This window comes from Pipistrellus hanaki, assembly GCF_964339955.1.
Source record: "Pipistrellus hanaki genome assembly, chromosome: 16".
In the NCBI taxonomy this organism is placed as follows: Eukaryota; Metazoa; Chordata; class Mammalia; order Chiroptera; family Vespertilionidae; genus Pipistrellus; species Pipistrellus hanaki.
Window position 1 is genome coordinate 24,078,996 of NC_140518.1, and position 25,103 is coordinate 24,104,098.

The 25,103-nt window shown below is 38.9% G+C and overlaps 1 protein-coding gene across 1 annotated transcript in view; it reads right to left on the reverse strand.

Moving 5' to 3' along the window:
• ANKFN1 (ankyrin repeat and fibronectin type III domain containing 1) overlaps positions 1 to 25,103 on the reverse strand; it is a 387,619-nt gene that overhangs the window by 25,770 nt on the left and 336,746 nt on the right. The window contains exons 12-18 of the mRNA XM_084862549.1: positions 24,873 to 24,972; positions 24,034 to 24,166; positions 23,450 to 23,566; positions 16,361 to 16,576; positions 5,741 to 5,907; positions 2,974 to 3,124; positions 1,277 to 1,445 (exon numbers count right to left, since the gene is read on the reverse strand). Of these exons, the coding sequence (XP_084718675.1) occupies positions 1,277 to 1,445; positions 2,974 to 3,124; positions 5,741 to 5,907; positions 16,361 to 16,576; positions 23,450 to 23,566; positions 24,034 to 24,166; positions 24,873 to 24,972 (1,053 nt within the window). The remainder of the gene's footprint in view (positions 1 to 1,276; positions 1,446 to 2,973; positions 3,125 to 5,740; positions 5,908 to 16,360; positions 16,577 to 23,449; positions 23,567 to 24,033; positions 24,167 to 24,872; positions 24,973 to 25,103) is intronic.

Here is a 25,103-nt window from a genome sequence, read left to right on the forward strand (position 1 = left end):
ATATATACTTAGTGACTTGAATTGAAATACCTTGACCCAAATTATATTTCATAACAGCAATACAGTTATATCATGGACTAATGTTCTTTGGATGGGGAATTCATTAAATAATTATATTTACACCCAGTTCTCTTGGGAGTGACATGGCCAATCATTTGACACAGAGAGGTACAGAAAGGTTAAGTGATTGTCACTGCCATACTGCAGACGACCCAGGACTCTCAAGCCCCAGTTTGCAAGTCTGATTCAGCCTTCTCTTAATAACTTTTCCTTCACTGGAAAAATAATAATTGCTGTTCATCAGCTTTTGAGCCTTTGAACTACTTGGCGCAAGGGAAACTGAGAGGCTTAATCCATTCATCCTCAAAGGATAAATTCAGATTCAGATGCCCAAGTCTTAGAACGAGACATCAGGCAGTTGCCTGGTCTGCTTCTAAATCTGGTGGCTCGGGAGCAATCCCAAAAAGAGTCTGCCTCCATTCTAGCCACTAGTCACTCACTCTTCCATAAATCCTACAGTTTATTTGAACCCATGAAACTCTTGCTAATTGCCTCTTATTGGCCTGCTACAAGATGCAGCATAGGGAAGAGACAAAGCCTCCCTATTCACATTCTCAGTGGGCAGCAGGGGTCTCTGCAAAAATAAGGAAAGGGGGGCCCAAGCTGTTCATTTCTGAAAGTCATGACAAGATTTCACACTATTCAGAATCTCACATTATAATTACAGTATTGCCTCTTGGGAGACACTGTCAGTTTATCAAATGGTCTATTATAATTTTTGAGTGTATTTAATATTAAAGTCTATTTAATAAATCAGCACTATTTAAAGTTATAGACTTTTTTTCTTCAAAGTGATATACACTCTACATTTTAATTTCAGTATTTTTTTCCCAGTTGGAAGGAGCGAGGAAGGGAAGGAGAGAGCGGGGGGGGGGGGGGGGGGGATGATGTGCTTTTCATGGAAACATCAGTTCTTGTATTTATGTTTTAAGAAAGCAAAGGGGAGGCAAGAACTGCAGCATGATAACTGAACTTTCTGTTTAGAATTCCCTCCTCTCCATTGGGCCTTAGCTGGATTTCAATAATTATTGCTCAGGCACATAGTCTTGGAGCTTTGCTTTCTCTCAGACCTGTACACAGTTCTAGGAAGGGTTGTTGCCAAAGCCATCATGTGATTTATTGACCCTCCACTGGGACAAGGGGGAACAGATATAACTTTGTGATTTTATTATAAGGAGGTTGGGTTAATATTTCTAGGTGAAACAAGCTACTATACCAAGTTCAAACATCTGAAGAGGGAGGTTAAGAAACCCTGAGTGTGGGGTGTAAGGATTATTCTGTCCTGGGGCTGTACAGACGTCGTCTGAGGCAGGGAGCAGGAGAAGAAAGGACACATTGTGACCCATTTCCAACACCTCCTGTGTGTAGAGGCGGAAGTTCCTTGCCTGCAGAGGGACACGCGCGGAGGAAAAATAGGAGAGTTACAACATGGCACTTACATAAACAACACCAAACTGGCATAAAACATCTAACAAAATTACACGACTTCAAGCTTGGAATTTTTATACAACATAAATATTAGGGTTCAGTCCATTTAATAATGCTATATAAAATCAAGATTTAAGGCAGTAATGTTCCACATAAACTCTGAAAACAACATTTATGCTTCTTATAAAAGTAGAAAATGATTGCATTCTGTGGGCTTTTCAAAATGATGAATATAATTACATGAAGCAACAAAAATGGATTGAATTAAAAATCCACTAGTTTCAATTTAAGTTGGTTAAGGGGGAAAAATGTAGTTTCTGGCCAAGGACTGAGGAAATTTTACAAGAATCCAAAAAAAAAAAAAAAAAAATGTTGTATGCACTCTTAGGCAGTTAAGCAGCCTTCTCCCAACATGTATATGTAGCCCAACAGTCACCAATGAAATATGAGCTGCTTCAAACCTGCTAAGCCTAAGAAACCCTTTAATAGTATCTACTGTCACAAGTAGACCTGGTAGTTTTTTTTTTTTTTTTCCTCAGTACACGGCCACCCCTGGAATAATTCATTTGCTCCCATAGAGTCTTTATGGCATCTTGTGTAATTTATTCTTTGTCAGTGTTGGCTGTTAGGACTAGCCTTGCAGTATTAACTTAGAATCGGAGTAATAGCCCAATGGAAGAATACTCTTGGAGCCTGTACGCTATCCCCCGCCTCTATGGGTCAGAGGCCAATACATGGTTGTCTCTCTGTTATTTAAAAAAGGACAGTTACTGCTTTAATAGTCTTCCTGTTTACAGGGTAAACTTGTTTCATTTGTTTGTGTGTGTGTGTGTGTGTGTGTGTGTGTGTGTGTGTGTGTGTTGGGTGGGAGTAGAAGGTGAAGGTGGGCCAATAAATAAATAAAAGAATAAATAATTCAATGCTACATCATGTTAACTTATTGGACAGAGCTAATTAAACTTTTACTGTTCTCTTCTATGCCAACAGCTTTTATTGAAATTGCTTGTTAGCAGAGGTTAAAATTAAAGACAATAATTTTGACAGTAAATTCTCTGTGGAAAGTTAACACAGCATAACCTTGGCCATTGCTATAAATTGTATTACCACCGGTCTTCTTAGATAAATCATTTGTACATCTAACTGTAGGCTTACTTATTTATGTATTTATTTTCTTTGCTTCATGCTATCCTGAAGTTGAAACTTAGTCCCGTTTAAGGTGGGCTAGCCAATGATTTTTCCTTGCTTGACCAGACCATGTAGTAAAGTGGGGTCTAGGAAGAAGTCAACACAGAGAAGCTACAGAAAAGGGGCAGAAGTGTAGTCTATGTCTATGTGTAGGCATCAAATTCGAAGTGCTTATATGTGCAAAGTGGTCTTAAAATGAATGAAAAAATGAAATATATATATATATATTTCTCTGTGTTTTATGCCACAGTGCAGTTTTCATTCGCCACAAAAGGAAGGTAGAACGTTAAAGACTAGTACCTGGTGTAGAGGTATATTGATCTGCTTAAGGAGAGCTTTCACTGCCATCTGGAGCTCGTAGAAGAACAATTGCATGGGGCAGTCAGAAGTATGATCCACACTTTCCATAGATTCAGAGCCAGAAAGCTTTTGGACCCATTCCCACTCCTCTCTGTATGTTGAGTCAAGTTAAAATTAGAAATATAACAAAAGTTCAGAACACAGCTCAGAACATTTTTAGTGTGTATGTCCAGAACCTGGGTAACCAATTTTTGGTGGTTAAAACTTAATGCAATTTATGCTATTTGAACTTTTAGCCACCCTAATGGAGTTTAAAATGAGCTTTTTCTAATTTCAGCTTAGTTCATCTTCCATACCACCTCTACCTCAGGGCAACAAGTCTAATTTGTATCAGTTTTTAATTTTTACCTTTTGAGATTGGAGCTTTTAGATATTTTGTCTTTATTTTCCTTCCCCTGAAGAGCCTGTGTAAATTCTAAGACCCTCCATCTTGCCACAGGTTAATTAAGCAATTGAGTAACCACAGGACTCTGGTCCAACTCAGGCAACAAATCACGTGGCACATTTCAAACCTGGCCTGTGGTAATCATGCGGACTATTTTGGTTTCTTTCCCCTTCCAAAAGTAGGAGGAGAATCACAAACAGGAACACCAGACAGTTCTAATAAAAGGAACTAGGGAACACACATCAGTGCTTCCATCCCCTTTCAAGTAGTCATATGTGTCATATGCGTCTTTATTCTGTATGCTCTAGAATCCTTCCTACTGAACTTTCCCAAATGTCATGCAGAAGGGAAGGGAAAGAATGGTATGGGAGAAAAGCACATCTGGTTTATCCCCCAAAGGCTCCTCTTCAAAAGGAGCTTGAAAAGATCAAGGTAAATGCCTCTTGGGTAACATTGTTTCCACAGGTATTTTAGTACAAGTCTCTAAACATATTCAGTTGGCTGGGTTTCTTCTAACTCTTCAGGGAACAGTAATATGCTCTCAGGAGCAGGCTAGAGAGGAAAGGAAAGCCCTCCTCTCGGGGGATGGAAAGAGAGGAGGTGCTAACATATGTTCCCACTCCCATGAAAACCCTCTGAGGGCTCTCCCCAATGGATTGTACCAGCCTGGCCTCCAATCTGTGGGTCAGAAAATGAAATTGATTGTGACATAAGCTTTTCATCAGAAAACACTCTCTCTTAACCAGCTACCCTCTTAGAAAAGTTTCTGTTTTTAAGATATCTGTTTCCTTTCAATTCCCACACTGGAAAAGACTATGGAAAATTTACTCTTTATCCCAATAAAAGAAAAAAACTCAAAATTAAATCTCACTTCAGTCTGGGCATACTGTTGGCTTCATAAATAATTGAAATCTCTGAGAACCTGCTTGGGAACTGTTTCTTTCTCTCATCGTGGATATTGAAAACTAACTGAGGGGGTCTGAATAGCACAAGTATATACAAAACCTGAAGGAGAACATTGCTAAAATAGCATCTATTGATATAATCAAATCAGAAAATAAATTACTGGTAGGAATACCATGAAATATCTAGTGGTTAACCAGTTTAATTGCTAAGGATGAGGGAGATGGAACTGGCAGAGTGAAGGATACTGGAATCTCCTGTAAAAATGAAACTTGGAGTCTTGGAAGGGGGAAAGTAGATGGTATAAGCACTAAAATATAGAGTCTAAGCCTTTAAGACACAAATCAAGAAAATGGATGAAAGTATTTGTTGCTGAGTCAACTTACAAATGAGTGTTATAACCTCTTGGGAAGGTCTGAGATCACTAATGCTGATTGTAGAAGTGACCACCAGATGGCAGACTTAAAGTCTAGGTGTAGTTGATAAGTGAAAGAAGAGAATATGGCAGCTAGTGAGTTCTTTGAAGAGACTATCATCATCATCTTCATTGTGCTCAACTAGTATTTAATAAACATTGTGAGACACACTAGTTAATCAACTTGCCAAAATTTTAAACGACCAAATTAGAGTCACCTTTGGTTAAATAAATCCATAGGTATAATTAGAGTTGGGGTATCTAACTTGTATTCTAAAGCCTGAAAAACTCTGGAGAGCTCTTTTTCTTATTCTTTCCTTTCCCTTTAAACAGTTGTTTTTTTTTTTTTTTCATGTCAAGCACAATTCAGTAGACTTTCAGAGACCTGCTAGAGGCTAGTTGTAAAGCTGAGCCAGATTACCAAGATTGGGCAACCTTCCCAAAACTAACAGGGCAGTTCACCCTGATGCCAAACCATAGAGGAATTTCCAGAAGCTCAGGCCTTGTTACTTCTTTTCTGCCCTGGAGAATCATAAAGAGTATAGAAAAAATACAGAGTCCCCTAGGCCAGAGGGTTAGGGGTGGGGAGACTGATGGTGGAGGGGCAGCCCTTTAAGATTAAGGGGAAATCAATGCTTTATTAGAACCCAGTTCCATAGTCATATTAAAAAATAATGACTTATTAGATTGTGAAGAAAAGATTTTGGAAATATCTAATGTTGAAAGTAGAGGACACCTACTCATTAACCAGTTGTGCATCAGTGGTTTTACCATTAATAATAAAGAGAGAAAAGTGAAAGGATAGTGCCCTCTTTAGATGGGCTCAGTTCCTTCACCAACACCACCGCCCGCCTTATCCTGATGCTAATATGCAGCTCTGTCTCTCCCCCTGAGGACATCTCACTATAGAAACTGTACTGGGAAGTTCAACACTTCCTTTTCCTCACACCATCACTCAAGCCATTGTTTCATTAGGAGGAAAATCCAAACTCCTCTAAACTTACTTGGAAATGTTATGGTTTTCACGGATCTTCACATGGCAGAGAATGTTGGGCAACTTTTGGGTAACAAGAACTTTGATCTGATCCACAGAGCTACACAGCTTTAGGTAACCCAGATATAATCCAGGAGAGAGACGTTGATGACTCCTTTTGTGATAGGAGAGAATATCCTGTTGGGTGAAAAAAAAACCAAGCAGAAATAAAAAACTAATTGAATGGCGATCTCAAAAACTTTTTCTTTCTTAGGTGCAGCATGTCATGAATCAAAGGTGCTGTAGCTAAGAAATTAGGCGAAACACCTCAGATATCATCGTGAAGGTTGGGGACAGACCATCTTACCTACAGGAGACTTGTCCTACAAGTCAGGTAATCAGTTATTAATATATTCTACATGCTTATTTTCCTCATTTCTGAACTGGGGGTGGTGTATGGGCTGTGATTAGCAATGTACTGGTGATAATGGAGGCAGGTATAAAGAAAACTAGAATTTATAATCTCTGTCCTTGGAGGGCTTATTGTATAGCTGGGGGAAAACAGAAATTTACAAGTGTAAATGCTGATAAAGCAGTACAGGAAGCCTCATTATTTCAGGGTAATTGGTATCAGGAAAAGTCTATTTTAAATAACATCACTTAAATAGGATGAAGATTTTATAGTAAGTAGAAGAAAATATATAACTGATTATCTTGAAAAATGAAACAGTGCAATACAATAGATTTATTTATCTTGTTAAAATTTAAGTTGTAGTTATGTATTTGAAAATGAAGAGAGAGTCAAGTATTGGTTCTTTTTTGGCATATTTTTTTTAGACTAAATTGTCTGATAGCTGAAATGCTGTTTCTTACATTTGACTTTTAAAACAAAGAGGATAGTTTTTTCAAGAGTTTGTGAAAGTTTCATATTTTTCCCCTCTGGCATTTAAAATATTTGCTATTTATGCCATTCTCTTATAAAATACTGGTTCTTTTTATGTTCTTCAATTGTTAACTGGTCTATTGTTGAACTGTAACAGGCTTTGCATGTGATTTGGTTAGTTTTCCATATCATCTTCATTAGCTTCACAAAATTCTGTACCTGTACAAGATTTAAAATTTACCTTATAATAGATTTGCATTGTATTATCACATCACAATATTCCACAGGCAGCAGAGACTGAATGAAGTTGTTGGTTTAACAGGAAGTGCCAGCCTGTTTTAGCACAGAGGGATGTTTTATATGTTGTAAGTTCTCTAGTGAACTATTTAGGGTGTGACTTTAGCTTCCTATATGACTGAAATAACTGACATATAATTGGAAATACAACTTCCCTGTCCCCCATCTCAGTAGGTATGACTTTTTAAAACATTTGGGCAGCATGGGAGTTAAACAGAATTAAGAGTGGTGAGTTAGGTAACTGATTATAAAGATTCCTATAGGCCAAAGATTAGCCTGATTTTCAAAATGAGTAAAAAAAAAAAAAAAAAAAAAGAATGAATCATCGCTACCACTAAATGTAAGGTAGGTGAAAAAGAAAAGGAAAGCAAATGTTATACTTGCATAAAATTCTATGTGGAACAGAGAGGTATTGAAGTCTCCCTTGGCCACCATACTCAGAAAGGGTAGTCTTTCCTCTATAAAATTAACGATTTGCGATACCTAATATATGCTATTGTGTATCATTTCCTTTGTCCCATCCTGTCAAGCATACTAAATTCCAGGCTCTACAGGAGACATTGGGGTTTCAGGTAACTTGCTGTGATCACTACTTTTGAAGAGGTCAAGAAAATGAATAAGCAATTATCACAATATACTGAAATGAATTTTATAATAGAGACATTATTGGCTTACAGAGGAAGGAGTACTTAGCTTATATTTTTCTTCTTTTATGCTCTTTTTTTTAACAAGACTATGAAATTAATGGTGTTGGCTGTTTTTTTTTTTTTTATTGCTTTGTGTCCTTGCTATCCAGTGCTAATGCTATATGTAATAAGTACTCAACATGTGGAAATCAGAACAGAGAATAGCAGAAGAGGAACAAAATAAGAATGGCCACAGTTGGGGTCATAAATGGTCACATAATTAGCAAGTACAGAAAAGGAAAAAACTAATTTTTAAGATATTTGGTGAAAAAAGAGACTAGAAAGAAATTTGGTTTCATTTGATCAAGAAGGAAGGCATTCTTATTAATATCAGGAGTTCCATACAGTTTAATATCTTTTATCTTGTTTCAGAACAGATCATAGATGAGTAGTTGACTAGAGGAGTGTTAGTCAAGGTGAAATTTTAAGAAATGAATAGGTAATCAAAGAGAGAAATGGTTAATGAGAGGAGGAAGAATGGAAGTGTTCAGATGAATAGAAATGGATGATATGCACCCAAGAGGGGGGTGGTACTTGCTGAACAAGCAGATGTGGCCACAAACTTACAGGTCATTATTTTTGAGAAGTGATGGACAACTAGGAAGTCCCTAAAGACTAGAAAAGGGCAAATACGCCTATCTTTGAAACAGGAAAGGGAGAAAAAGCACAGGATGACTCTAGTAATTAAAGACTGCCAACTTATTGATCTTTGAGAGAAATGAAAAAGAACCATCAAACAGTCAATTTGCAGCCAGTCAGGAAATCCTGAGACACTAGATCAAGAAGAAGTCTCCAGTAGAATCTGTTTCACTAGCTAATCTGTGAAAAGTAGAGTCTTTACCATATTACTTTTATAAGCTAAATATCTGAAATGAAGATTTGTGAATGATGGAAATGGTGTGGGAATAGTAGACATATTGAGTGATGGACCAATAAAGACTGGCCCTAAGGACCACTTTTTTCAGCTTATTTATTGACATTCTAGATAAAGAAATAAAAAATGTGTATCAAATTTGTGGGTCCCTAGTTTAGTGTGGTTTTGATTTTCTGGAAAATAGCAATAAAGCTCTGAATGACCCCATGCATTGGAAAAATAAGCTTATCATAATTAGGGTTTAAACTTAATAAGAAAATGTGCTTGTAAAGACCCAAACCCCAGTACAAATATAGGATGGGTATGAGTGTAAGAGAAAAAAAATGTGGGGGTCAGACTGACCACAGATAGAATGTGAGCTGGGAACATACTGTGGTTATGTTAAAAACCAACACCATTCTGGGATGGAGTAATTTACTCTTTCATTCAATTTTTTTTTTTTTTTTTTTTTTTTTTTTTTACAAAAAAGACAGTTACTGAGCATCTACTATGTGTTTTCCTGTCTTTACATAGTCATTTTATCCTTCATTAGTTAGAATGTTTTGGGCCTGAGAAATGCATAGGAAGACAAAGAAGCTATCCTATTCACATAATCTGAAATACACTAGAAAGACCCCTAAACCAAATCAAATGCCTTTGGGTTTACACATTGCCTCATTTGACCACTAGACCACATTTCTAGCCTCTGCTTCCACTACAGCGCCTTTTCATCCCTTATCTCCAGCCAAGATGGACCCCTTTTTCATTCCCCGTGCATGCCCCAATCTCTTATGATTTTTTTTTTGTTGGTTCATGAAGTCACTCCTTCTACCAACTTGAGCACTTACTACACATAAGGCCTTGTGCTAGGGTGTTAATGACATCAAGATGAATAAGACATGATCCTTTCATGGAACTACACATAAGCAAATTCTTCTAACCCAAGTGATAAGGGCCATGAGAAAAATGTGTAAGAGTCCTTGTGGACCCAAGGGAGGGTGAGATTGACTTTTCTAGCTTCTGCCTCATTTCTTTTACCATGCTCTGTATTTAATTCTATTAAACTTCTTCCTTTCTCCCTCCTACCTTTCCTCTCTTCCACCTTTTTCATTCCCCTTCTCCCTCCATCTTTCCCTCCCCCATCTCTTTCTCTCTTTTTATTTCTCCACCTGGTGAACTTAACTTACCCTTCATGGCTCAGCCAACTGTCACCTCTTCTACAACGCCTTCCCTGATATTTCCAGGTAGAATTAATGGCTGCTTTGTCTGTGTTCCCATAGTACGCTGTTTGTGCTGCTATCAAGCTCTCGTTTAATTCTGCCTTGTATTACCTTGATTTGTTTACAAGTCTGTCTGTCTCCCCTGACTGAACTCCTTGAGACCAGGGACCTTGACTTACTCATTTGTTTTTTCTATAGCACCTAGAAGAGTTCCTGGCACCTACTTGGTGCTGAAAAAATGTTTATTAAATATGAAGTGAGAGGCCAAGAGGGAGTGGGGTCTGGGGCAGGGCCTCTGGGATAGAATATGCTGTGCTAGTGCAGTAACTAAGAAGAGTTATATATCCAGTTGCTCTTCATTGATCAGATAGCCTAAGAGCTTGTTAGAAGAATGATATAAAGTTATTTTTCCAATAACCACAAGGTTTTTGTTTAGTTGGATAGGGCTGTGGTTGGCAAACTATGGCTCTTTGGCCCCTTGATTATGGCTCTTCCACAAAATACCACAGCCTGGAAGAGTCTATTTTGGAGAAGTGGCATTAGAAGAAGTTTAAGTTTAAAAAATTTGGCTCTCAAAAGAAATTTCAATCGTTGTACTCTTGATATTTGGCTCTGTTGACTAATGAGTTTGCCAACCACTGGGATAGGGGATGAAAGCAGAATTGCCCAGGGATAGCAGAACTCATTAAATGGTGGCTGGTGGTCTTTGTGGGCCAGTCCACGATCATTGGACTACAAAGAATTTAAATTTTCTGAATTATTTTTCTAACTTTTAAAAATAAAAAAGATTTTTATTGAAAATTCTGAACTTTTTTAGCTTTTCTTTAAAAATTTGAAAATATTTCAGCATTGGGACCACTTTCCTCTAACTGCAGTTATCTGAGGCTGAATAAGGCTGTTCTTTAAATGATCTCAAGATTACTGTAATCTCTGTTACTTTTATATTATTTTTTTATTGTGATATAATTCACATCCCATAAAATTCAACATTCTAATGTGTGAAATTCAGTGGTGTTAACTATATTCACAAGTTTGTGCAGCTATCACCACTATATAATTTCAGACTATTTTCATCACTTAAAAAACACACAGTAACTTTGCTGTCATTCTAATCCTATCACTTCTTCACCTGCCTCTGGAACCATGGATATACTTTGTATGATTTTGCATATTCTGGACATCTCATATAAATGGAATCATGCAGTATATGGCATTTCATGTTGACTTTTTTTTTTCACTTAGCATAATGCTTTTAGGTGTCATTCCTATCATAGCATGGGTCAGTACTTAGTTAATTTTTGTGGCTGAGAAATATTCCATTCTATGGATATGCCGCTTTTGTTTATTCATTCATTCATTAGTTATTGGGCATTTGGCTACTGTGAATAATTCTGTTGTAGACATCAGTGAACAAGTTTATATGTGAAGTCAATTGTTTCTTATATCCAGCCCGCCTGGCTCATTTCCATTAGTTTCCCAATTCCAGTAGTTTTTGATCCCCATGTTAGAGGCTGCTTGAAAATGAGCTAGAAAAAAAGAAGAAGAAGAAGAAGAAAAAAAAGCAGACAAGATAGTAGGTCCTGTGCATCTCAGGTGTAAGAAGATATTGAGTCCCTGGAGTTAATAAAGAATGCCTAAAAGAAGGAAAAGCAGAGACGGGAGATAGAAGACAAGTTTCGTTGTAGCTTTTCTAGGATCAAACTTTTTAAAAAGGATCCAGAGAAGCAGCATGGTAGTATGGGAACACCAGCCTAGGAGTCAGAGGACGTCAGTCTTAGTCCCTTCTGTGCTGCTTTTTGGCTGCTATGACTCTGGCCAGTTATTTTTCTGAAATCCATAGCTTGATTTTTGAATTGGTCACAATAAAATTACCCACTCAACCTCATTGGGCTTTTGTGAGGATTAAATGATGTCATAGATGTGACAAAGTATAGAGATTAATATTCAGAGAAAACTTCACCTGTGAGGCTTTCAGTTAATTGAAGTGTTCCTGAAACTGTTCCATGGTCAGAGTCACTCAACACATGAGAGGGGCCTCCCTATTGAAAATGCTCTCATTGTCAGTTTGTTCAGAGGGACACTAGCCTGTCTGTAATGACTCTCTTCCTTTCCAGGCAAGTATGGAAAGGGTTTCTCTCTCTCTCTTCCAAATATATGAGAGAGGCCTATTATCAAGTCTGGGACTTGAGAAGGTTGGGCATTTGAGAAGGGTGGACCTGAAGTTTCCCTGGGGCACAAGGGATTAGCAGATTAGTTATGGGCCCAGATTTTGTTAAAGCCTGTATCTGTTTTTGAAATCCCCACTGTGGATCAGTCAGCCTCTACACAAGTTTTTCTCAGTTCTTATGAAAAGGTAGAGGAAGGGAGAAAATGCTAAAGGGATGACTGAGCCAGTGCTTAGGGTCCCCTGGGACAATAGGGATGAAGATATGGATTAGGTGTGTCCTAAGGAGAGCCTAGAATTACTTGGATTTTTTTTGAGTAAATAGGTAATAAAAATCACTAACATTTATTGAGCAGTCATTTTGTGCTATCCTTGATGTTTCATATATTAACTCATTTACTTTTCATTAGAACTCTATAAAGTAGGTTGTTGTTGTTGTTGTGTGTTTTTATTTGCCCAGAGGAGGAAATGTAAGAGGTGAGAAATAAGTAACTTGCTCTAGTCACCTCTATATATCTAAAGAGCCAAGGTCCATCACGTCCAAAAACGATCAAAGGCTCAATGGAACACCAGAAGTCAGCCCTGCAGCAGCAACCCAGCACTGACTGCCAAGGAAGCTGTGTATCAGGCCTGGAGAGAGGCCCGAAGAGAGAGACAGGGTTTGATCCACAGCCTCCGAGGCAGTCAGTGCTGGCCACCAAACACTGGAAGTCAGTCCTGCAGTCAGTGCTGGGTTGCTGTGATGATCCAGCACTGACTGCTGCCAGTGCAGGCGCGGTGACCCAGCACTGACTGCAGATAGGACTGTGGATCAGACCCAGAGAGAGGCCTGAGAAGAGAAGCAGAGTCTGATACGCAGCCTTTGTGGCAGCTGTTGATCAGCCATCGCCCCTCTCTTTCTCTCCTTGCTTTGCCAGCAGCTGGGCCTCTATTTCTTTTTGGGCCTCTGGGGGGGGCTGCTAATCAGCCCTGCCCCTATGATCAGGCCTGGAGATGCTGACTGGCATAGAAACCAAACAATGAGAACCAAATTAGGGTGAATTGTGAGGAGCCAATGGCTGCCTAGGAGGCAGAGCTTTTGATGCTGACTGGCATAGAAACCGGCCAATCAAAACCAAATCTGGGTGAACTGTGAGGAGCCAATAGCTGCCTAGGTGGTGGAGGTTTGATGCTAATTGGCATAGAAACCGACCAATCAGAACCTACTCTGGGTGAACTGTGAAGGCAGAACCTAAGGTTGGGGCCGAGGAGGGGTTTTAAGGCAACAGCTGTTTGGTGCAAGGTGTAAGAAAGCGATTCAATTTTTTAATGACAGGTTTAGCAGTATAGTGCATATGGCTGGCTATCAGTCCAGATATAGGAATGTGTTTTTGTCTGCCAAGAACATCTCATCCTGCTGAAAAAGACCCCCCCCCCCTCCCCCGGCCCAATTTAAGCAATCCTATCATATATAATCTATCTATACTACTAAAATGATAGTATGCTAATTAGACTGGGTCAACCAGCCATCCTTTAGATGTCTGACTTCCTTCTGGACAAAGCCATGGTGGTGGGGGATGAGGCAGAGGAAGTTGGGAGTGAGATCAGGCTGGCTGGGGAGGGCAGTTGGGGGTGAGATCAGGCCTTCATGGGAGGGCAGTTGGGAGCGAGATCAGGCTGGCAGAGGAGGGCAGTTAGGTATGATCAGGCAGGTAGGAAGAAGCAGTTAGGGATGATCAGGCAGGCAGGCAGAGAGGTTAGGGGAAATCAGGCAGGCAGGCAGGTGAGTGGTTAAGAGCCAGTAGTTCCAGATTGTGAGAGGGATGTCTTACTGCTGTTACAGTGATCAGGCCTAAACCAGCAGTAGAACATCCTCCAAAGGGTCCCAGATTGGAGAGGGTGCAGGCCCGGCTGAGGAATGGCCCCTCTGTGCATGAATTTTGCGCACTGGGCCTCTAGTCTATATAATAAAAGCCTAAGTGACCTTTATAGCAAAACAACCAGTCACTATGATGGACACTGACCACCAGGGGGCAGACACTCAATGGAGGAGCTGCCCCTCATGGTTAGTGTGATCTCACAGGGGGAGCGCTGCTTAGCCAGAAGCCAGGCTCACGGCTGGCGAGTGCAGCAGCAGTGGCGGGAGCCTCTTCTGCTTCCACAGCAGCACTAAGGAGCAGCAAGCAGGTGGGCGGTAAGGAGCGAGGGGTCCCAGACTGCGAGAGGGATGTCTGACTGCCAGCAGGCGGACATCCCCCAAGGGGTCCCAGACTGCGAGAGGGAGCAGGCTGGGCTGAAGGACCGCCCCCCACCCCTCACACCGAGTGCATGAATTTCATGCACAGAGTCTCTAGTATAACTAGAAAAGGAGTAAGGAATCATACCCAGTCAACCTGATTCTAAAATTGTATCTCTGAATGTCATATGATGTAGCAGAAAGAAGCCTAGGCTTCCAGTCAGAATGCCTGGTGGTCATCAGTCTACTAACCCTGATAAGAGACAGTGATTTGTGGCCCAGAATTGTGGGAATTACCTAGTCAACTTGGGCAATCACCACAACCTATCTCTACTTTTATGTTGACTTGGTGGGGCCACCTCCTGACATATTTAATCTTAAATCTGGGAGTGATTGAATGCCAGCCCTAGTAGTTTTATCCCCCATTTCCTCTCCAGTGTAAGACCTATTTGGGAAGGGAGTGAAAGAGAAAAATATAGAGGAGGAGAAAGGTAGTGGAGGTGGGCGGGAATGACATCAAGCAGGAATGTGCCAGTCAGCGGGGGTAAATTTTCCACTTGGATCTGGGTGGAAACCTGATCTTGCCTCTATTTTTGGTCTCCTCTAACAACCTTTCGCCAGATTGGAATTTTTCTGCACCTGTAACACATTTTTAATGTAATAAGTCTAGGAGAAACCAGGTATTATATCACGCTGGGGTCTGTGCTGTGTTTCAAGGAGGGAAGGTAGCCCAGAGCCCAGTTTATCCCTATAGGGGATTAGTGTATTAGTCACCCTGTAAAAGCTCAATTTATTATGATTTTTAAAATGTTTCTTTTAGCACTTGCTTATAAAAGGTGAAGAGGGGAGCCACTAATGTGTCTGTGTTCCCTGCCTCCACCTTTTCACACACACCCACCCTCTATCAATTTCATATGAACTCAGATTCCATAAAATCAAATACAGGGGTTTTGACCAATTAGCTTACCTTTGCTCCTTTGGACTTTGTCCATGTTTGGGCTGGTGCAACTAATGGGAAGGTGAACTTACTGTAGTAGCACTCCTCAGTGGGGAATGGAAATATGTGGTCTTAGCTGTTTAGGGTGATCATAGGGGCCTCCTGGGCTAAGGCTTGGATTTGGCTTGTTAATGTGGGATTGAGCCCTTTATTTAGCCATTACTACAAATTGGCTTTCTTGTGAATATATGTCATGGGTTGCAATAGGGCTCAAGGTGGATGTTTCTGCCAGCTTTGCCATCTAACTGGACAGTTCTACAGAAGTCGTCCCTGTCACTAGATATTTAAAGAAAGCAAGTGAGAAAAAGATAGCTTGAAACCCATATTCATGTAAGAACATGTGAGGCAGTTTGGTGGCATAGAGAGAGGGTTGGACTTGAGCAGATGTGGGAGCGTATCCTGGTTCTACCATCAAGGTTAAGAGTTCGATCTAAACTGCTTGAATTTGAATTTTGGTGGTATTCAGTTTTCAGGCAAGTCTCTCATCTTTCATTTATCTCCCATTCCCCACTCACTGAAATCGTACCTTCTGCCCTGGAATATGAAGTAATGTAGCGTGGAGAAGCCTGCTTACAATCAGAAGATCTAAGTTCAAGTGTTGGCCCTATTGTTTTCTAGTTGTGTGCTCAGTGGCAAACCCAAGTTTGGTGGCACTTGAACCTAATGCAATCTTGGGTTCTTTCCTTAAGGGAAAGGATACACAATTATGAATGGGAAATTGTTAGGATTTCTGCCAGGACCTTGAGGGGGCTTTTGCAAGTGAAGAGCTGAATGATACAGAACCTTCATTAGCTTCATTAAATCTGCCTGTCACTTCATATCATCAAGCCTGTTATTTGATTCCTAAAATGGATTTAATCATGGCTGTCTGTCTTCAAGGAGTAGTTTAAGGAACAAGCAAGAGTAAATATTATGAGTGTTTTTGTTCAAAGTGATACATAGATGCACATACACACACACAAGTACATATATAGTATATGAATATATTATTATTGTAGTACATTCAGTTATTGGTTTAATGTTTTGATTATACTATCTGTAAATTCCTACTCAAATATTTGTCTCATTGTTTCTTTTTGGTTCATTGGGTCAGGGGCATTCTCAAGGTGCCCATACTTGAATTCCAGATTGGGAAAGTGTTAAATAAAATAAAATAAAATAAAATAAAAACAATCTTCTAAATTTTTCCAATATGTGGGATATAAACTATGACATGTCTCTGGACCCTCTCTACTCCATCATTGCATATGTAAATGAATTTTGGTATATTTCATTAGAGGCTCAATAAGTGTATTTGGAACTTCAAACATATTAAGAAATTGAAAAGACTACATACCTGGATGGTTATCAGTAAAATGTCTAAGGCTGTTGGCTCCTCGGGTGTTGACAGAGACTTCCTCTGGCTTTGCAGCTTTGAGATCTGCATCCATTTGCCATTAAAAAATGAATAGAGCATCTCCACCTCTCTGATGGTGACTATGAGGATGTTTCCATGCCGGTCTTTAATGGGCTCATAGTAAACTCTTCCCAGATTGTGTGTTCCAAGTAAATTCTAGAAGCAAATAAATTTCTGGTAGCTTATGTGATGTACAAACAAAGCAACATAACTGCAACAAAGGACACTAAATAATTATCTGATGTTTCTGAGAAGCTGTGTGTTGTTGTTTCTAGCAAACTTAATCCTAGAAAATGTGGCATCATAGAAATGTACTTAACAGAAGCTCAAAGAAAATGTCTTCACCATAAGCCTGCAAAGATTATAGCAAGAGACACAAACATTATGTTTTTTAAGAAAATTAAATACCTGTAAATATCTCTTTCCCACATAGACACACCAGCACATAAACCTCAGTCACTGGCACTTGAAGAGAATCCCAGATGTTTTAAAGAAAAATGCCTGATATTTCAAGTATGCTGCTTGTGGAGTTTTCAAGCGATCTACAGTACACTGGTGTGAAGTGGGGTTGTTTAAAATGAAGAAGTGAATTGACAATGTAGCACATTGTACAGGCCCCAAATGACTGCGTTTTCCCTTCAAGATACTTTAATTGAGAGATTGGTCTGTTTAACTTAACTGCATTTCAGGGAGTTCTATTTATTTAAAACTTTGTTAAAATTGTTCATGAGCTAGGTCAACTGAGGCAGACAATGCTTTCAGAAAGGTAGGAAGGGAAAGATGCTACATTAAATGTGGAAGGGCCCAGGCAGATGTTATTAAAATAAACTGTCACAAATATGAGGTTTTGAAGAGCATGGGAGGAATAGGATAAAATACCCTTTTACTTTTAATATCTATGGTTTATTAAAATTATAAACCATCTCAGAACTTCTAGCTGTTATTTTTGTGAGCTTACACAAACACTGATGAGATAACCTATTAGCCAAAGAGCAGAAGTAGAACTGGAATTTGTAAAAGTAACAAGGATGACCTACCCAGTATCCACATCTACCAAAATATTGGAATATTCCCTCACGGGTAGAGACTGTGTCTTAATTTTTATTATTATTATTTTTTTTTTAGTTCACAAGGATAGGACATATAAAGAAGAAATTTCACAAATGATTATTGACATTTGAAAATAGAGTTGGCAGGATTACTGTTTTTAACAATGATCTAATCACTTAGATTATTCTTTTTCAATAATTGACTTCCAAATCACAGAAAAGTAACTGGGTAAGGCTTTTAAAGCCTGTACTCTGTAGCAGTTTGCTGCAAAGTAATACTGGCCAACAGCAGTGGTATGCTGGTAAACTGTCTATATAAAAAAACAACTGATTTATAGGATATGCCAATTTCTATAGTGTAAATACTCCCACCATAAGCTGATTTCAAGCTACTATGGTTTGATAACAGGCTTTCAAAATTCCTGAATATTTAACAGTTGGCTTTCCTAAGCCAGCGCAGGTTGGCTCCAGCACACCACTGCTGTTAAGCCTTTAGTTATATTGGTGTTGAATTTCAGGCCTGGCTGCTATTCATTAACTCTTAAACTTCTGAAAAATTGTTTACTCTCTTTGGCCCTGAGTTTCATCATCTAATATTAAGGATCTTTATAGCTCAGATATCCCTTATCCTAATCCTTACTTTATAGAGTTTTGGGGGGATTACATGAGAAAATACTCTGAAAACTCTCAAGTTTGATACAAGGAAGGTCTGGGCTTTCTTTACTGCTCTAATTAGAATCCCACCCTGGCTTTCATTTAATCATTTTCAAGGCTCAGTCCATGTTTCACCCTCTCTGAAAGGACTTTTCCAACTCTCTCAGGTAGAATTTTCCACCTCCTCTTTTGTCTTCTATTATTTCCTGTACAAACTTGTGTCTTAGCATGCCTCTGGTCCCCTTGCATATGGATGGATATATATGTCATGACATCTTGGTGGTTTGTCTCTGTGCCTCAGGGTTCCTTGCACTGTGCCTGGCACATAGTAAGAGCTCAATAACTTTTTGTTGACTGAATTAACATATTATCATTAGGACACTGGAAAATACAGTTTACTTAAAACCAAAGCAGCTGGGTAGATATTGAATGAGATGGTCATTTTAAAAGTTGTTATTATCAGTGGTTTATTATTGGCTTTGGACAGTGGTCGGCAAACTCATTAGTCAACAGAGCAAATATCAGCAGTACAATGATTGAAATTACTTTTGAGAGCCAAGTATTTTACACTTAAACTTCTTCTAATGGCACTTCTTCAAAATAGACTCGCCCAGGCTGTGGTATTTTGTGGAAGAGCCACACTCAAGGGGCCAAAGAGCTGCATGTGGCTCGCGAGCCACAGTTTGTTGACCATGGGCTTTAGATCTGATGATTAATAGGGTAAAAGTCTTCCTGAAATTCTTTATTGATATCAGATTGAGTTGGATAGCCAGTTCTAGGGAGCAACCAATTTAAAAGCAGAATATCCTTATGAAAAATAAATTGCAACTATTTTCTAAGGGGGCAAATTTGAAGTTCTTTATGACCTAATGGAAAAATAGACCACTTTGGTACCTGTCATGCAATAAACATTAGGAGATTTGAGAACCCTGATGATCCTACAAGATAAGGAGGAATAAAAGCCACTTGATGGCTCATAGGAATGCATCTTGGTTATAATTGGAATAAATCACAGGCCTGTCAATAGCGTAGACAGATGCACAATATTTAGAGACCTTTGGTTAGTTTGGGGTGACACAAGAAGTTGAGGGAAGTCCAGAGTGGCAATGTGAAGGCCTAAAAAAAAAAGAGTAAAATTTTGGGCAAATTTTCCTCCAGCTGGAAAAATGAAAATGGCATAGTATTAATAAATTGTTACCTGGCTTTTACGCACTAACACTCATTTTAAAAGCAGTGGATTAGAAAAGTTTAATGTAATCCTATATACAGTGTCAGTTTATTACTATATTTTGAGAATAAGTAGTTTGGACACCTCTTAATGTAAGAGCAATGTACACTTCTGCCTCTTGGGGCCTCTGTCATTTCCCTAAGAGTAGGAAAAACAATGTGGGGTTATAGCCACTTACAGGCTTTCTCTTTTATTTTTTAAGTCCAAATACTGGCAGATACTTATCTCTCCTCTTGCCTAGGTAATATTAATCAAATTAAAGTCACTTCTAAATAGCTTCCAAATGATGCAGAATAGAATTTTACTTTGTAAAGAAAAATTATAATGTGGATAATATCTTCTATTTGAAATTTTTGTCTGCTTTTATAAACGAACACATAAGATAATGAAGTATTGGAAAGAATGCAGGCTTTGGAGTTATATAGATTTATATTTCTGTCCAGACTCTGCTACTTCCTGTTTGTGTGATGTTAGGCAAGTTATTTAACCTTCTGTTAAACTAATATCAGTAATAGTACTTTCTCATCAGGGAGGTGTGATGAGATTAAATGAGATATAGTTTATAAAATTCTTAGCACAGTGCCTGCCACCTGTTCTTTTAGATAAATGAAAGTTGTTTCATGATTTTTTTTTTATTTCTAGAGGTCGGTGCATGAATTCATGCATGGGTGTGGTTTCTTGACCTGGCCAGCACCCATCTGGGCTGTGGGAGGTTGGCAGGGGGAAGGGACTGTGGGAGGCTCAGCCAGTCTAGGGGAGGGACTGTGGGAATTTGGCTGGCCACAGGAGGTTGGCTGTGGGAGCGTGCTGACCACCAGGGGATAGCACTTGTGTTCAGCATCTGCCCCCTGGTGGTCAGTGCGTGTCATAGTGACCGGTCATTCAGTCATTCGGTTGTTCAGTTGGTTGCTTAGGCTTTTTTATACATGTACATACATATATACACACATATACACATATATATACACATATATACACATATATACATATATACATATATACATATATACATATATACATATATATGTATTATAGCAAAGGATCTCACTATAGAGCAGAAACTGGAAAACAAGGCAAGAATACACAGTGGTTGGTAGGCACTGTGATGAAGGCAAGTCAAGGTGCTATGGAAACAGATGATGGAGAGAAAGATGGTGATGAAGACCTTTGTGTGCCTTGATAAAATGGGCCATTCTTGGAAGAGTAAGGGAATGGCATGGTCAGAATCTTTTGTCTATGCCTTATGCCAACCAAGCTATTTAATAATGCATTTCTACTTTCCTTAAGAACATTGTAAAAAAAATGTTAGGTCAGTAAAGAGACAAAATATTAAGTGAGCATCAGTTTCCCCCAATTTATTTTTCTTCCTCTTTTGAAAAGTTTTTTTTATGCCTGTAACTGTCCCCTTTGTCTCCCTACCCCCAAAACAACAACAACAAAACAACAACAAATCAATTGGCTTCAATACAGGTTGGGGCAAAAGTAGTTTTAAATTGTTCTTATGGAATATAATATAATATAATAACCAATAAACAATAGAATTAAATGGGAAGTGAGGAAGTAAGTGGAGAAAGAGTTTCAAGAACTTTGGGTCTAAGAAAGAGAAGAGAATTTTGTAGTTAAAGGGATATGTGGGGTTGAGGAATGGATTTGAGGGGAGGTTAAATTGGAGACATGAGTTATGTTTAAATAAGAAATCAGAGCATTTGAGGGAGAAGCCTTTGGTAGGAGGAGTGAGACTATTTGTTGGAATAGGAAGTAAGAGAAAGTAGGGTCAATGCAAGGAAGCTTTTATATTTGGTGATTGAAAATAATTAATTCCCATTTGTTAATGAATTATACAGTGAAGTCATCAGCTGATGTGGGTAGGAGTGTGGGGAAGGTGAAGGGATGTGGAATAATGGAGATGGTTTTAAATGGTTGTTTTATAGTTGTGAAAGTGAATTTAGTAGAGAAATAGAATGTGATCACTAGGTAAGATTATATGTTGGAATTGTAGTAGTGAATTTAACATAAAACCAGTTAACTTCCCCCCATCTTGTTGGTGATTTTTTTCTATAGCAATATACAACTACTCCAGTAGAGACATGTTGAATTCATCCAGACTTGGGATTTTTCCAAATAAATAATATAGAAGGAGACAGTGGCCAGAAATTTAGAATATTTTCAAAGGAGTGATTATGATGGGCCAAGGAATCTAAGCTAGACAAGGAGGGAAATGCCTCAGAAGGTGGCTAATGCATTCATTATGAAAAGTTGTAGGGCCAAGGAAATCCAAGAGCTATTGCAATGTGTGTAGTTGCGTAGGGAACGCTGACGATCATAGCTTCCCTCTAGTTCCTCAGCATCTAACTGCACTGGCTTTTTTTTTTTTTTAAATATATATGTTATTGGTTTTTTTACAGAGAGGAAGGGAGAGAGATAGAGAGCTAGAAACGTCGATGAGAGAGAAACATCAACCAGCTGCCTACTGTACATCCCCCACCGGGGATGTGCCCGCAACCAACGTACATGCCCCTGACCAGAATCGAACCTGGGACCTTTCAGTCCGCAGACTGATGCTCTACCACTGAGCCAAACCCGGTTTCGGCTGCACTGGCTTTTGACAGTCTGATTCTTCCAGTGTTACTGAAATCAGATGAAAGTGTTTTAGGAAGCCTTCAATAAACATACAATCAAAAAGCCTCATTTGAAATCCTAAGGTTATTCAGTCTGTGATCCAAGCATGTCTGGACTGTATGGTGGGCTAATGAGAGAGTCCATCCAATAAGGGCTCTGAGCCTCCTGGGAAAGAACTTTATTCTAATGAAGGAGCAGTTTGAGGTACAGTGAATTGGTCTAATTCAAACTGATCAGTGATGAAAGGAAAAAAGTGCTTCACATTGAGCATAGTCATCATGGCCAAGCTCCAAGAACTTTTTCTTGAGTTGAAGGGAAAGATTCTGCAATCAAGAGAGTTGAAATGGAGAGCACTGTTTACTAAAATATCTGAGGCCAGTGAGGACACAAGGCAGTAAACCACTTATGTAATGGAACATAGCATGGAACATTCTTAAAAGTAAGAGCTACTTTGCAGAATTACTTATAATAGCAACACAATAATTATTATTATTGCAGGAAGTTGAATTATTGCGTGGATCAAGAAATGAAGTTCCTGTAATTGCAGGTGGTGGTGGAGCTGTAGAATTTTTTTTGTTTTGTTTTGTTATGACCCTATTTTTATGCCTTGGCTAGGATAGCCTGGCCAAACACAGCTTACATAGATTCCTGTTATGCATATTTCTGGGGTTGATGTAACTGATAGCTTTGTAGGTAGATGCTCATTACTGTTAAAGGCTCAGAGATCTCTTAAAGACCCCAGTTCCATGTAGCAGATTTTTTTTTCATTTTAGGAACCACAAATTCAGAGAATGTCAGAAAATAATGAAAGGAAAACCCAGAAGAGCTTGGTTAGAACTCAAATTCTAGGAGGGACTCTGTAACCTACAAAGATTCTTGTAGGGATTAGAGACCTGATCTGATTAGGTTAATAGTACAGAAAGATGAAAACATTCATGGTTATAAGTAAGCTTTTAAGAGGTTTTATTTGTTTGTTTTGCTTTAAGCAAGCAAAAATGTATGCAAATACCTGTGTTTTACAAAAAGCATCAAGCCAAGAAACACTTTAAAATATCTTCTTCGTCTCTTTCTCCATCTCCATACACTCATAAAGACACAGGATGCCAGAGCAGCAAGGGCTCTTCAAGTGATCTACTCAAACTCCTCTTACTTTGCAAGTGATAAAACTGAGGCCCAGAACGGAAAAATGAGTTGGCTTATTATCAATAATATCAAATCCAGAACTCAAGTCTTCTCACTTCTTGTTTGGGGGTCATTCCTAGACTCTTCAAGAGAGACCCCTACTCCTCTTCCTGCTAAAGGCACAGGTTCCCTACATGAGCAGGTGGGCAGCAGCGCAAACTGAGAGTCCTTCATATGCTTTATAGGGTTCTGAAAGAGAAAGGATCTCACTATTTCCTTTCTGGGTCAGATTGGAATGGAATTGACCAAGTTTTCTCAGATTTCTGTCGAGGTCTGGGTTGAAACCTGGCCCCTCACCTGTAGTTGGGCTGTTGCTGCGAGCATCTTCTGCCGAGTTTGTAGTACTGTGGATGAGGACATGGAGATAGGCACACTTTGCCTTAACCACCTTATATCTTCCCACATACAAGACAGCTGCAAAAGAAGTCACGAGGTCATATCATCATCCAAGCCAGTACATGATTTAGGTTGTGGCATCAAAGCACAGCAGGGAGAAGGAAATCTGACTCCTGATGTTTGTTCTCCAGTCCATTTTCAGATATGGGTGAAACAACTTTTTGATCTCTGTCCAATTGGAAAAAGATCTGAATGTTAATGAAACAGTCAGATCCACAGTTTAGTCTTTGCCAAACAATCCCATAACTCAGAATAGTGGAGACACAATCTGACAGGATGCAAGCTTCTTTGCTTTGAAAATGTAGCGTAGACACTGTTTTGGCATTTTGTATGACATAGGGCATCTCACAACTGAAAAACCTTTGAGGAAATTTACTCCCACCCCAATACTTTGATCACTGGAGACCCCTTAACTTAGGTTTCAGAGATTTGTGTGCAGTAACATTGGTGCAAAGTGGGAGTAAATAAAATCAAACTCAATATACCTTTGTGAACCACAGAAAATCTTGTGTGATGGAACTGGTGTGAGAGTCATCTATTTCAACGATCGGTATTTGATCTTCATTGGTGACTAACATATTGTCTTTGTAATAAAATATAACGGCTATGTAGAGTCCCCTAAAAAGAAAAGGCAAAATAAAAATTGTCTTCCACCATTTTCCTCTACCAAGCCTGAATCATGGTAAACTTTTTTTTGGACATAAAAAGGATAATTTAAAATATACGTATGAGCATATTCTTGCTAAGAATCACAAGTTCACTGATCAGAACTCAGATAAATTACTATCTTGTTTAAATTCTCAGGAGAAAAATGAACTTCATATTTTTAAAATATGTGATAGATATATTTATTAAAAAATTAAAATATGGTAAACATACAATGAACTTCTGGTATATAATATAGTTATTCAATATTTATATAACTTATGAAGTGATCATCATGATTTAAAAAAAAAGAAAAATCTTGCCATTTGCAACAACATGGATGGACCTAGAGTGTTATATGCTAAGTGAAATAAGTCAGACAGAGAAGGACAAATACCGAATGATTTCACTTATATGTGGAAATCTAATAAAGAAAAGTGAACAGAACAAAACAGCAATAGACTCATAGAGATCAAACTGATAATTGCCAGATCAGTGGCGGAAGGGTGGAAGGATGGGTGAAAAAGGTGGAGGGAAATAGGAGGTATGAACTTCATATTCTTTTAATAACAAAAAAGTAATTTCAACTTAGTTTCTACTCAGAACCAAAACCAGCTGATTCCCGAGAAGTTAAAACTTTCTGAAAAAACAAAAACAAAAAACAAACTATAGTACCCACCGTTTCAAGGTCTTCACAAACTTGTTTGAGGAATGGAATAGGTGTTTCAGGCTCCTTGAGACTGACTGCTTGCGGCCTGTGGTTTGTAATTTTGAACTTTCTGGAACACAGGAAAAAAAAAATAACAGTATAAATTCCATTGGCAGAAAACATTCCCAGTACCTTCTTTCCACCCTCCTGCCTTCTATTCCCCTGTCTCCTCGGTGTTATCCTCAGTCTCATGTAGGGATT